The 14,582-nt window shown below is 37.7% G+C and overlaps 1 protein-coding gene across 3 annotated transcripts in view; it reads left to right on the top strand.

The window, feature by feature from the left end:
- Positions 1-14,582, top strand: part of abcc12 (ATP-binding cassette, sub-family C (CFTR/MRP), member 12) — a 123,816-nt gene that overhangs the window by 18,400 nt on the left and 90,834 nt on the right. For 2 of the 3 annotated variants that reach the window (XM_043706921.1, XM_043706922.1), the window contains exons 5-6: positions 4,333-4,566; positions 8,498-8,671. In XM_043706921.1, coding sequence (XP_043562856.1) covers positions 4,333-4,566; positions 8,498-8,671 — 408 coding nt within the window. The remainder of the gene's footprint in view (positions 1-4,332; positions 4,567-8,497; positions 8,672-14,582) is intronic. The other variant, XM_043706923.1, reaches the window with a different exon arrangement.

The following is a 14,582-nucleotide window of genomic DNA, read 5'->3' as shown; positions in this document are numbered from 1 at the left end:
TAAGGGCAAGCAGTCCCGACTGCACCCTTTCAGGAAGACAAGTCTCCATTACCTTGTTTCTTGCTCAGTATGCTACATACCCTAATATGTTTTGTTGTCTTTGCGGAACCCTATCCTCCACATTCTATCAAAGTAACCTGCCCCACAATAAGTCCTGTTCATACATCAAGGCCGCCTTCACTGATATACCCTATGCCACAAATTTTACTCCCAAAATCCTTAGCATCTTCAAGTAACTTCAGACTGGAGGCCAGTGACCAGTGGAGTGCCATAAGGATCAGTGCTGGGTCCACTACTTTTCATCATTTATATAAATGATTTGGATGTGAGCATAAGAGGTATAGTTAGTACGTTTGCAAATGACACCAAAATTGGAGATGTCATGGACAGCAAAAAAGGTTATCTCAGATTACAACAGGATCTTGACCAGATGGGCCAATGGTCGGAGGAATGGTAGACGGAGTTAAAGTTAGATAAATGTGAGGTGCTGCATTTTGGGAAAGCAACTCTTAGCAGGAGTTATACACTTAATGGTAAGATCCTAGGGAATGTTGCTGAACAAAGAGACCTTGGAATGCAGATTAATAGCTCCTTGAAAGTAGAGTCGCAGGCAGATGAATAGCGAAGAAAGCATTTGGTATGAAGTTAAAAATCACACAAAACCAGGTTATAGTCCAACAGGTTTATTTGGAAGCACTAGATTTCAGAGTACTGCTTCTTCATCAGATGGTTTTGGAGAATAAGACTGGAAAACACAGAATTTATAGCAAAAGTTTACAGTGTGATGTAACTGAAATTATATATTGAAAAATACCTGAATTGTTTATTAAGTCTCTCATCTTTTAGAATGACCATGTTGGTTTCAGTTCTTTCATATATAATTTGCAAAACTTCTTGAGAAGTTATATTCTCCAGTGAACTTTAACAATTGGTGTCATGTCGGCCCAGATAATGTATTGAAGGTGTTAGCTTCCCTATGTGAGACAATGGTCTGACTGATTCTAATCTAAAAAACGGATTTACAGAATCTTACATAGATTCATGCAGTTTTAGGGGAAGTAAAATGTAATTCTGCAAGTACAAATTCACCCAACAAACTTCGAAGTGTATGTGTGCATGCAGGTGTGTGTGGGTGTGTGTATGTATGGGGGGGTGTTATGAGTGTCTGTGAGAGGATGTGTGTATGTGTGTGACTGTGAGTGTAAAGGGGTCTGCAAGAGGGTGTGTGTGGTAGTGTATATGTAAGCATATCAGAGAGGGTCTGCGTGAGTGTGTGTCCATCTGTCTGTTTGTGTGTATAGTGCAATAGGGTCACAGTACACACACACACACACACACACACACACACACACACACACACACACACACACACACTACTATACACCACCCTCTTGCAGACTTATACCCCTTTACACTCACTCTCACTGACATACACACACTCTCACAGACACTCATAAACTACCCCCCCACACCTCCCACCCAGACACACCTGCATGCACACATATACATATAAGTTTGTGGGGTGAATTTGTACTTGCAGAATTAAACTTTACTTTGCTCTAAAACTGCATGAATCCCTGTAAGATTCTGTAAATCCATTTTTTAGATTAGAATCAGTCTGACCATTGCCTCAACAGGAAAGCTAACACCTTCAATACATTATCTGGGCCGACATGACACTAATTGAGAATGTAATTTTAAAAAAAAGTTTTGCAATTTACAAATGAAAGAACTGAAACCAACATGGTCATTCTAGAAGATGAGAGACTTAACAAACAATCCAGGCCTTTTTCAATACATAATTTCAATTACATCACACTGTAAACTCTTGCTAAATTCTATGTCTTACAATCTTATTATCCACAACCACCTGATGAAGGAGCGTGCTCTGAAAGCTAGTGCTTCCAAATAAACCTATTGTACTATAACCTGGTGTTGTGTGATTTTTAACTTTGTACACCTCAGTCCAACACTGGCATCTCCAAGTCATGATGTTTGGTATGCTTTCCTTTAGTGGTCAGAGTATTGAGTACAGGAGTTGGGACTTCATATTATGGCTATACAGGATATTGGTTAGGTCACTTTTGGAATATTGCATGCAATTCTGGTCTCCTTCCTATCAGAAGGATGTTGTGAAACTTGAAAAGGTTTAGAAAAGATTTACAAGAATGTTGCCATGTTGGAGGATTTGAGTTATAGGGAGAGGTTGAATAGACTAAAGCTATTTTCCTTAACGTGTCAGATGCTGAGGGAGTGACCTCATAGAGGTTTATAAAATCATGAGGGGTACGGATAGGGCAAATAGACAAGGTCTTATCCATGGGGTGGGGGAGTCCAGAAATAGAGGGCATAGGTTTAGAGTGAGAGGGGAAAGATATAAAAGAGACCTAAGGTGCAACATGCAGTGGATGGTATATGTATGGAATGAGCTGCCTGAGGAAGTGGTGGATGCTGGTACAATTGCAAAATTTAAAAGGCATCTGGATGGGTATGTGAATAGGAAGGGTTTGGATGGCTATGGGCTGGGTGCTGGGAGGTGGGACTAGATTGGGTTGGGATATCTGGTTGGAATGGACGGGTTGGACCAAAGGGTTTGTTTCCTTGCTGTACATCCCTATGACTCCATGAATTCATGACTTCAACCCAGCCTATCTGCTCCATATTCCTCCATTCCAATATTTAGAACATAGAATATAGAACATAGAACAGTAAAACATAGTACAGGACCTTTGGCCCTCGATATTGTGCCAACCTACATATCCTTCATTTCACTGTCATCCATGTGCCTATCCAAGTGTTGCCTAAATGTCCATAATTTATCTGATTCTACTACTACCACTGGTAGTGCTTTCCACGCACCCACCACTCTCTGTGTAAAGAATCTACTTCTGACATCTCCCCTAAACCTTTCTCCAACCACCTTAAAATTATGCTCCCTTGTAATAACCATTTCCGCCCTGGATAAAGTCTCTGGCTATCCACTTTATCTATACCTCGCATCATCTTTTACATCTATACCAAGTTACCTCTCATTCTTCTTCCCTCCAATGAGAAAAGCCCTAGCTCCCTTAACCTTTCTTCATAAGACATGCCCTTCAGTGCAGGAAACATCTTGGTAAATCTCCTCTGACCCTCTCGAAAGCTTCCACATCCTTCCTATAATGAGGTGACCAGAACTGAACACAATATTCCAAGTGTGGTCTAACCAGGGTTTTATAGAATTGCAGCATAACCTCACGGCTCTTAAACTCAGTCCCTTTGCTAATTAGAGCCAGCACACCATACACCTTCTGAACAACTCTATCAACTTGGGTGGCAACTTGGAGGGATCTTTGGTCATGAACCCTAAGATCCCTCTGTTTTTCCACACTGCCAAGAATCTTGTCTTTAACCCTGTAATCTGCATTTAAATTTGACTTCCAAAATGAATCACTTCAAAGTTTTCCAGGTTGAACTCCATCTGTCACTTTTCAGCCCAGCTCTGCATCCTATCAATGCCCTGTTGCAACCCATAACAGCCTTCCACACTATCCACAACTCCAGCAACCTTCATGTCATTGGCAAACTTACTAACCCACTCTTACATTTCCTCATCCACGTCATTTATAAAATCACAAAGAACAGAGGCCTAACAGCAGACCTCTGCGGAATACCACTGGTCACCGAACTCGAGGCCGAATACTTTCCGTCACTATCACCCTCTGTCTTCTATGGGCCAGTTAATTCTGTATCCAAACAGCCAAATTTCCCTATATCCCATGCCTCCTTACTTTATGAATGAGCCTACCTACCATAGGGAACTTTATCAAATGCCTTGCTAAAATCCATATACATCACATCCACTTCTCTACCTTCATCAATGTGTTTTGTCATATCCTCAAATAATTTAATAAGGATGTTCATTTTGACCTGCCCCTCACAAGGCCATGCTGACTATCTCTAATCAAATTATGCTTTTCCAAATAATCATTTAGTGCTCCCTCTTCTTACCAGAATTGATAACATTTCAGTTATTCATGTTTTTGTTCTGAACGTCCCACCCCATACCTTATTGCTCCGCTCACATTTTTAAACCATGGAAACCATTTAAAAATAAAGCTTTGCTCACATCTTACTCCCTGTTGTCTTGGTCTAGTGTCCATTTTCTGTACATTCATTATCACTTGACTTTGGATATGTTTTCTCATTAAAGGCACCACATGGATGCAGGCTTTGGTTATTATTGTTGTTGTCGATATATAAAGTGGATATATCCCATTGATATTTTGTCGAACACAAAAATGTCACAGTATTATTACTGTTTAACTGCTGCTGCCCTTCCTTACTTTACAGGCAGTGCTGGTTCATGCTATACTCCAGCATATTGAAAAAAAGTCAGACAGTCTTGTTTATGGAGTTGGTCTGTGCTTTGCCTTATTTACTACAGAGCTCTGTAAAACAGCTTTCTTCTCAGCCTCATGGGCTATCAATTATCAGACTGCCATTCGACTAAAAGGTGCTATTTCTACTTTGGCATTTGTTAAGCTGATCCATCTTAAAAGTTTAAACAACATTTCCATTGGTGAGGTAAGCCCTAATCTATAATATAAGATTACTCAGTTGTCCTTCATTGATTTCCATATGGTTGAGAAGATTATGTGACAGTAATCTAGTGGCAGTGCCTGACTTTTTTTTCTGCTTTTCTCCCTGTGGTAGATCCAGCTTTTTAAAATAGTTTCACAGATAATAGTCAGTTGAAATATTGGTCAGACCAATTGTCTAAATGGTTTACATATCTATTGCTGCACCCATCCAAGTTTATTCCAACCGCTCCTGATTCGACACAACACATTCTTAACTGACCTTGATCTGCCTTGGCTCAAATTTATTCTGCTAGGCTTGTGGCTGCGATTAAAGTCATAAAATATAATACAACTTTGAATCTGGGAGGATTTAGATGACCATTTCATATTTTACAACAGTATTTCAGTAGCAATTACATTTCCTGAAGCACTTCAAGACACCCTGAGGTCATTAAGTGTGTTACTTAAATGTAAAACTTTGCTGTCTTAATAATTGGCAGGAGAAAGATTGGAGGAAACTCTGCTTGGCCCACATCCCTAATTTAATCGTTTGGGGTTTCCTAGACTCCTCTCTGAACTTCCAGAAATGTGAGAGGTCAGACAAATACACTTAGGTGCCTAGACCTCTTCCCAATACATTTAGACTGCAAGACCCTGCTTGCGCTTCCTAAACCTACTTCCTGATTTTTCTTCATCTTAAGGTACCCTCTCATGCATTCCCAAGTACTGACAGACCTGATCTGCTCCACCTGCAGTACTGCCAGAACATACACTTTTCTTGATGTGGAGGAGCCAGTGTTGGACTGGGGTGGACAAAGTTAAAAATCACACAACACCAGGTTATAGTCCAACAGGTTTCTTTGGAAGCACTAACCACAACTACCTGATGAAGGAGCAGCGCTCCTAAAGCTAGTGCTTCCAAATAAACCTGTTGGACTATAACCTGGTGTTGTGTGATTTTTAACTTTGTACACTTTTCTCTATGTTCTTATCCCATCATCTGACAGCCCAGTGTTGTCACAAATCAATATCCTCCCCTTCCTGTAATAAGAGATTTCAGTACGATTTCTCAATGTTCCCCAACATCTAGACGTCTCCAATATTATACTTCAAAACCAATATCCAACCCTCATTGCTACCAGATGTTTTACTATCATTTACTAAGTAATTCCGCGAGTAAAACATGGTGCTGGCCCTCTGGTGAGATATATCCCAGGACCTGTCATCAGTATGTCAAATATCAGCAACTCACTTGCATGCTGCCACTTTGAAAAACCTTTCATTCTTCTACTTATTATGACATCCTTTGATACTCGCTCCATTTTAGTCCCAATGCAGGATTTGGTGAGCAATGCCACCCATATCCTTGTACTTAGCAGATAGTGTTTCAGATCTCAAGGCAATCTACAGTAACTCAAACAACATTTTCCATCGCTGAGTAATACTAACTCAAAAAACTAATTTAAATGTGTTCAAAGCTTTGCACTTTCCCCAACCAATTACTCACTATTATTAATTTTCACATGTCTCCATTTGCTGCAAGCTCCCATTATCTTTTTGTGTTCCACTATTTTAAGAAAGTGATGTATAAAAATTATATTGCTGGTAGGAATGCAAATTAATCTACAAAATAAAGTGTTAGGATCAGTTGAATTTGGTGTTGGGTTACTAAATATTTTTAAAAAGCTGTGCTCTCAGGATTGTTGTGATGCAGTAGTAGTGTCCCTACCTGTGGCCAGAAAACCTGGATTCAAGTCCCACCTACTGGTGTGTCATAACATGTCTGAACAGATTGAGATTAAAAAAAAAGCTGGGTTTTTCCGCAATGGGAAATTAATGTCTGGACAGGGAATGGGTCGAGAAGGGAATGGTGTCAACTGGCTTATGTGCTAAACTACAGATTCATATCAAATCCCTTGTAAATCTCTGAACGTCTTCTGCCGACTAGTTCAATATATGGATATCAGTTTGTTAATCAAATGAGACTTGTAAGTACTTTTCATGATTTTCGTGACCTCAGGACATTCTAAAGTGTTTTATAACCAATGAAACTCTGTTTAAAGTGTAGCTATTGTTGAAATGTAGACGATGTATGACAATTTGTGCACAGCAAACTCCCATGGGCAGTGGTTAGCACTGCTGCCTCACAGTGCCGGAGACCCGGGTTCAATTCCCGCCTCAGGCGACTGACTGTGTGGAGTTTGCACATTCTCCCCGTGTCTGTGTGGGTTTCCTCCGGGTGCTCCAGTTTCCTCCCTCAGTCACAAAGATGTGCAGGTCAGGTGAATTGGCCATGCTAAATTGCCCGTAATGTTAGGTAAAGGGGTAAATGTAGGGGAATGGGTGGGTTGCGCTTCAGCGGGTCGGTGTGGACTTGTTGGGCCGAAAGGCCTGTTTCCACACTGTAATGTAATCTAATCAAATAACAATGATATGTTCATGAACAAATAATCTGTTTTGAATTATGATGATCAAAGTTTAATTATTGGTTAAAATACTGATTAGACTGAAATATGTGGGCAAAGAAATACGTGATAACAAAGAGGACCACCCATTTAGTTAGTGGTAACTATTTCTCTACACAAATGTCAATTACATGTTCTGTGACTTTACTGATATTGGGCTGATAGATTAGTAATTTACCAGATTGGACTTGTCCTGCTCTTTGTGAACAAACAATATATGGGCAATTTTCTACTTTGTTGCGTAGAGGTCAGTTTGGTAGAAGTTTCAGTTTCAGTTTTGTCCAGTTTCATAATCATTATATTACCATAATTCCTTATTTTTATTTGTTATATTCATTATATACTATTTGTCTGGGAGTATATATGTAAATGAGTTAATATAAATTTTAATTTGATATTTAATATTTATAAAAATAGGAAACTAAAACTGGAACACAAAATTTGTTTAGGCTGCATGGGATATTTTGTATTTCCAGTTGACTGAGGAAGAAATTATTCAATTACTTTGCTCCTAATATAAATAAAATAAACTGAAATTATTATATATAAGAATTATTCACAAAATTTACAAATCTTCATCAGTTTAAATGAGGGGACTCTTGAAAAGGTTTTGTAAGTCATTATAGACTTGCTTTAACATTCTGATTTTAACATTTGTTAATGTTATAACAAATAAAAATAAGGAATTATGGTAATATAATGATTATGAAACTGGACAAAACTGAAACTGAAACTTCTACCAAACTGACCTCTACGCAACAAAGTAGAAAATTGCCCATATATTGTTTTCCTACAATCCACCATTCAGAAAATGAGTGTAATAGCATAGACTGAGTTTGTTAACCAATAGTAATCAAATAAATACAAGGGGTGTAAAGTGAACCTCTCTGAAAAAAGAGAATATAGGATAGATCCAGCATCTGAATTGAAGTGAACTAGGTCTGCATTTGGAGAGAAATATTACATCCTTCTGAATACTTTAAAATTTAAAAGAGTAACTAGATCAATTAAGAGATTAAACAGCAGTCAACATCTGTGCCAAATATGTAACATATCATACATATTTTAAAGGGTTTGTTTTGAAGGTTTGTTTCTAAATGTATAACGTATATCAGGAACCTACTAATTTACATGACAAGGGTATTTAAAAAATCACCACCTCTCCACAACACTTTAATGATGAAAGTGATATCAGCTTTTTTGGAACTGAAATAATGAAAATCTCTCCTAACAATGATGTGAATTTTTTTTTTCACAAATGGATCTGACAGTTCAGATTCAACTTCTGTCTTGCAGAAGTGTAGAATTATTTGGCAACATCTGCCACTGAAAAAAGTAGTGATCAAAACATGAAAGCAAAAGAAAGGAATCAAGATTTTTGTGTTAAATATAGATTGATTTCAAATCAAGTTCAAAGATTGAAAAACATGGCTTTGAGTTAACTTGCTTCATTTTATTTTCTTTATACAGGTATTGAACCTATTGTCAAATGATGGTCATCGACTATTTGAAGCTGCTTTGTTTTGTCCTTTTATATTTGGTACTCCGGTATTGCTAATCAGTTGCACAATATATTGCTACATTATCCTTGGCCCAACATCATTGTTGGGGATTGTTGCTTATGTTTTATTTATACCTGTTCAGGTATGACATTATAATGAAATGCCTAACACACCTATTGTCCCAAATTTTAGTAGACATTAGCTGAGCTAACTTGTGAGCACTGTAAATTTTGAGTTAGATGAATGATTGTTTCAGTTCAAATGAGGTGTTTAATATTGAAGTCATGACCAAAACTTATATTGCATTTATTTAACACCTCTTCATACTTTGGATATCTCACATTACAGTTAATTATGGGCATTAGCTATTAGCTTAGTTGGCAAAGACCACAGCTTTTAAATTAATTGAAATAATATAACCAATGGATTACTTTAGAAATGTAATCATTGTTACATTTTAGGCAAGTTTGACAGCCAATTTTCATATAGTAAGCTCTCAATCAACTCAGTAAAGAACTCTGCCGACATCAGTAGTCATCCTCTAATGAGTATGATTATTCATTTTAAGAAATTCTGTGTTAATCGTCAAAGGTTCTGTGGGTCCGTATGTGACTGATAAGCCCAATTCTAGAGCACATCTCTGACCACACATTTAGCAGGCAGGGGGTTGAATTGGTTCTTGGTCTTGAGTTCTGGCATTCCTTCCTCTGATTCCTTTTCTGTACTTCCACCTGCCAATAATTGTTCTCTAAGAATTGTGTCCCTTTATACAGGAACTTCCTCCAAATTGGTTTCTTCTGAACAGGTGTCCCACACATTGACATCTATGTTGCATTTCTTGAGGGAAACCTTCAAGGACCTTTGAAACACGTCCTTCTTCATCCTTTTGTTCGAGTGCACTGGGTGAAGATGATTTGCCCTGGCAGTGGGAATTCAGCTATCCTAAAGAACTCTGTGCCCTTTAAGTAGCAGCATTTTATATTTTATATCCACCTGAACAGGCGCATCAGATCTTGGTTTCACATAATGGGCCATCTCTGACAATGCAGGATATTCTTGATGCTGCACAGAAGTATTACTCAGCCACTGACTGAGCTGTGCTAATAGTATATTAATGATGTAGTGCTTTACTAACTATATATGGCATTTGTGGTAATACTTTCCTTTCGAGGAGTTGCTAGACTGAGAGCCTGTCAACTGTTTTAGCTGGATATCAAAATATTACAACTGTTTAGGGAAACTGAAGGCTTACTGCTTATGTCCTGTTCACCACTTCTCACTCAATTAGGATCATAAAAACAGACTCTTCTTAACTTTTTTATAGTATCTTACTGTGCATGAATGCTGCCATATTTACCTTCTAACAACATTTTAAAAATAATTCAGTATAAGTACTATGAGATGTTTCTGAAAGATATGATCAAACAGATTATACTAACTAGCAATTTTTGATACGATTTGTAGCTCAGGTTGATTATAAGTATGTAAATTAGCTCATTGAGCTAGAAGATTTGTTTTCAGATGTTTCATCACCATACTAGACAACATCATCAGTGAGAGTCTCTGGTGATGCGCTGGTGATATGTCCCGCCTCTCTATTTACAGGTCTTGGTTTCTGATGGTGGGTGATGTCATTTCCAGTTCTTTCTTTCAAGGGAAGGTAGATAGGATCAAAATCAATGTGTTTATTGATGGAGTTCTGGTTAGAATGCCATGCCTCTAAGAATTCCTGTGCATGTTTTTGTTTCGCCTTTCCTAGGATGTGCGTGTTGACCCAGTCAAATTGTTATCCTTCTTTGTCTGTATGAATGGAGAGTAGTGATAGTGGGTCGTGTCCTTTGGTGGCTAGTTGGTGTTCATGTATCCTGGTGGCAAGTGTCCTACTTGTTTGTCTGATGTAGTGTTTTTTACAGTTCCTGTATAGTATCTTGTAAGAATGAAAACAAATCTTACAGCTCAGCGTGCTAACTTACATACTTATTATACTAACTTTCCTTTCTCTATAATTATCCAGAACAAAATTTGCATATAAAGCTTATTAACTCATAAGAGTCCACTTTTTATAATTACTTAGTTCACAAAGTTAAATAGAGAAGGGAAGTAACAGAACATCCATATCATATTCTTCTATAGAAACCTAAATTTGTTCCATCAAAACAGCTAGCTCCAATGTTTTTGTCTTCACAACTACCATCGTATTAAAATTACTAGAATGCAGAAGTATTTCCTGAACTTGAAAACCTCTGAAACATCTTTCTAATATTTCCTCATAACTTGCCTTCTCTGCGCCATTTAAAGGGCTTGAACATGCTCCTTATGTTTGGAGACTAGAGACTGAACTTTCATTTGGGTTCAGAGACAGAATTGGAGAATGAATGGTTTTACTTATATATTTTGAGGGGAAGAAATGTCGTTTTCTTTCATGTTCCTGACCCTCTGACCTCATTGCGGCTCAGGAATGCCCAATGTGCAACCTGCTGAGGTTGGCTTTCCAATTCTAAATGAAATTTGGTTTTGTTCCCACATATTATCATCAAGCAGTACAGTTTTGGAAACCCATGAAAAGCATAACAAGTTTGAGAGTTTATGAAGAAAATAATGCAGTGGCCATTCTGAAAATCTAAGTGGTAAACCATTTTGACATTTTCAAATGTCACACCTAGATGCTGCATTGTAATGTAGGTATGCATCTAATGCAGCAGTTCAGCAGACAGAACTGTCCTGTACGGGTAAGTTGACATCTCCATTATGTAATTGTTGGCACATGTTACAGTAATACAGTACTTTTCCAATGTAAAATGTCTTCTGATGTCATGTTTCTGTGCTGTAATTTAGTTGCACTGGCAGTAGGAAAGTGTGCTTCTGAAGGGATTAAAAAAAAGTCTGACCTATTTCCTCTCTGTGGTTTGATAGACACTTTACTTTGAAATGGAAATTACTATTTGCGCTGTCAAAGTAAATGTCTCAGATTTAAACATTTCCCATTTGATTATACAGCTCAAAATTCTTTATCCATCATTATTTCTACAATCGTTGCATGAACACAGGGCGCATAGAAAAATTCATGGTAGTCAGGAAGAGCCAAGGGAATATCACGGGTTGAATTTTCTCATAATTTGGCTGTGTCCATTTCAGATGAGTGTTATGGAGGCTTTCTCTCCTGGAACTCCAGCGAATTTTCTTGCAAAATTATACACTGGTCACCTCTTCAAATAGTACAATGCCTCCTCGAGGCCACTTTTGTGTTTTCCTGCACTTGCAGTGGCAGATGTGCACATTACTGCATCCAGGTTTCACATCATTGGTGCCATACTTAAAGCCCAGCGGTGCACCAGTTCAAATATTGAAAGTCAGAATTCACTTTTAACTTCCAGTTTAGGATGTATTGCCTGAGAGGTAGTTGATAGTTGTATGTTGGCACTGCAATTTGCTGACAGGAGGAGGGCTGGGTGAATATGGGCCATTCTCTTCCCTCAAAACTGTCAGAGGATAATTTAGTACCAGACTCTACCAGTCTGGTCTGAAGTTACCAGACCACACTGGTCTGTACAGCGTCCATGATCTGTAGGAACACCTGGCAATGCCTCAAGGATGTTAAGAGCACTGAAAATATCAGCCAATGAGAAATCTGCATTCACCCATCACATGGTATATTCATCTGAGTATCATAATGAAATTTTATGAAAACTTCACAAAATTCCAATGGCAGGCTAATTAGGCATTTAGAAATCACAGGCTTAAAAAAAAATTGATTGGCTAGGATTATACAAAGATGTGGTCATTATCAGATAGTTGGCAAAATCCATTCAATCCATTCAATTTGTGCATTTAGTTCTGATACCAGCTACAGATGAATCATTTCATGGAACCTTAAAATCTTCTGTAGAATCGTTACCTGAAACCATGAATTGGAATCAGCGTCTTTTAATGATTCTGGATACTTACACAAGATTTCCAGAAGTGGTCACTTTTGGAAAAGCATTGCAAGAATGGAATTGTAAAAGTTAGTCCCGTTCTTTTAGAAGATATGAATTACCCAAATAAATACAATCAGATAAAGGCTCAAATTTTATATCACGAACATTCCAAGAAGTGGAGACGAGCTTTGGATGGAAAAAAATGTACTTCTTCTGCATATCACTCACAATCTCAAGATTCATTGAAAAGATGACATCAAATTTTGAAGGTCATTGTAAGACCTTATTGTCAAAAATGTCGTAATGGTTAGAGTAAAGGAATTCCTTTTTACTGTTCACCATAGGGATGCTTCTAATGAGCTCACAGGATTCAGTTCTTTTGAACTGATATATGAACATATGGTGGGAGGACCACTTGAAATGATTAAACAGAAATGTTCAAACCAAAGCTCAGAGACTAAGCTTTTAATCCATGTTTCAAGTTTCAAAGAGAAATTAATGAAAGCATGCAAGTTGGCCAAGAAGAATTCAAAGAGTGCTCAACAAACAATGAAAACTAGAATAGAATAATATTGTAGATTAGAGTTTGAAATTTTGTAATGAGTCAAGATGTTGTGTTGTTACCTTTCTCTGGGGAACTATTAAAAGCAAGGTTCACTGGAAGTTATCAAATCAACAATAAACTCAATGTCACAAATAATGGAGAGAGTAATAGTCAGGAAAAAGTATCAGAGAGTATGTCCTGTTAAAATGTTAAGGAGGGATTATGACAGGGGTGATAGCCAGAAGACAAATGTACTTACATTATTAAAAGAAATAGGGAGTGAAATAGAAACATCAGAACAATTGGAAAATAAATCAGCATTTGAACAATCAACAATCAGACTGGATAATACAGAAGTACTTAAAAAGTTAGTATAACATTTTTTATTTTTTTAGAATACTCTCAAAGTGACTCACAAAGGCTATTACAGAACCATATGTCAATGTGTGTGGACAGGCCAGGAAAAAAATCTTTGGCTGTTTATGGTATTTATGTTCAAGTAACATTACTTCTAAAACAACGTGTTTACAGATTCGGTTTAGAGATATTGGCTCGAGACAGGGACGAGATTAAGTTCTGGTTGGACAGTTATATTATTGAACTGAATCATAGTACCTGGAGCTTACCTATTGTGATGATTCCAAAAGTGGATGGAACACAAAGGTTCTATATTTACTATCACAAAGTCAATGAGGTGACAAAAGCAGACTCATATTATTTCAAGATTGCAGATTGCATTTAAAGAATCGGACCTGCCTGATTCACCATCAAAATCAAATTGCATCAAGAATTTTTGCAAATTGTAATGACTGATTAAGCCAAAAGGTACAGTTGCTATATCTAGTAATGATACAAAGTTATGTAAAAGTAAATTGTGAAGTAGGCAGGAGGAGTCCACCAATTTATATAGGTAGATCAAGCGAGAGGGTAAAGATCTGACAAATGGAGCAAAATATAGTAAAATATGAAATTGACCACTTTGACCAGCAGAATAAAAGAATAAATGCATTTTCTCAATGGTGAGAAATGTAAAAGGACTTTGGTGTCTACATTTGTGAATTTAAAAAAGGTTACTGTGCAGGTAATTAGAAAAGTGAATAGAATGCTCATGTTCATTATGAGGGAAATTGAATACAAAAGTGGGGAGATTATGGGGATAGGTGAGATCACATCTGGAGTATTTTGTATAGTATCGAGCTTTTTATTTAATGAAACAGGCAAATCTATCAGCAGGCAGTTCAGTGAGGATTTATGAGACTAATATTTGGAAGGGGGGAATCTTGCCTCATGAGGAAAGTTTGGGCAGCCTATGTATCAGCTGGAGTTTTCAATATGGTTGAAATGCATAAGATTCTGGATGTAGGTTTGCTTGCTGAGCTGGAAGGTTCATTTTCAGATGTTTTGTCACCATACTAGGTAACATAATCAGTGAGCCTCCAGATGAAGCACTGGTAGCATGGCCCACTTTCTATTTATGTGTTCAGGTTTCCTTAGGTTGGTGATGGCATTTCCTGTGGTGGTGTCATTTCCTGTGGTGATGTCATTTCCTGTTCTTTTCCTCAGGGGGTGGTAAATGGACTCCAAGTCAATGT

This window comes from Chiloscyllium plagiosum, chromosome 17 (genome assembly GCF_004010195.1).
Source record: "Chiloscyllium plagiosum isolate BGI_BamShark_2017 chromosome 17, ASM401019v2, whole genome shotgun sequence".
In the NCBI taxonomy this organism is placed as follows: Eukaryota; Metazoa; Chordata; class Chondrichthyes; order Orectolobiformes; family Hemiscylliidae; genus Chiloscyllium; species Chiloscyllium plagiosum.
This window is presented reverse-complemented; position numbering and strand designations above follow the sequence as displayed.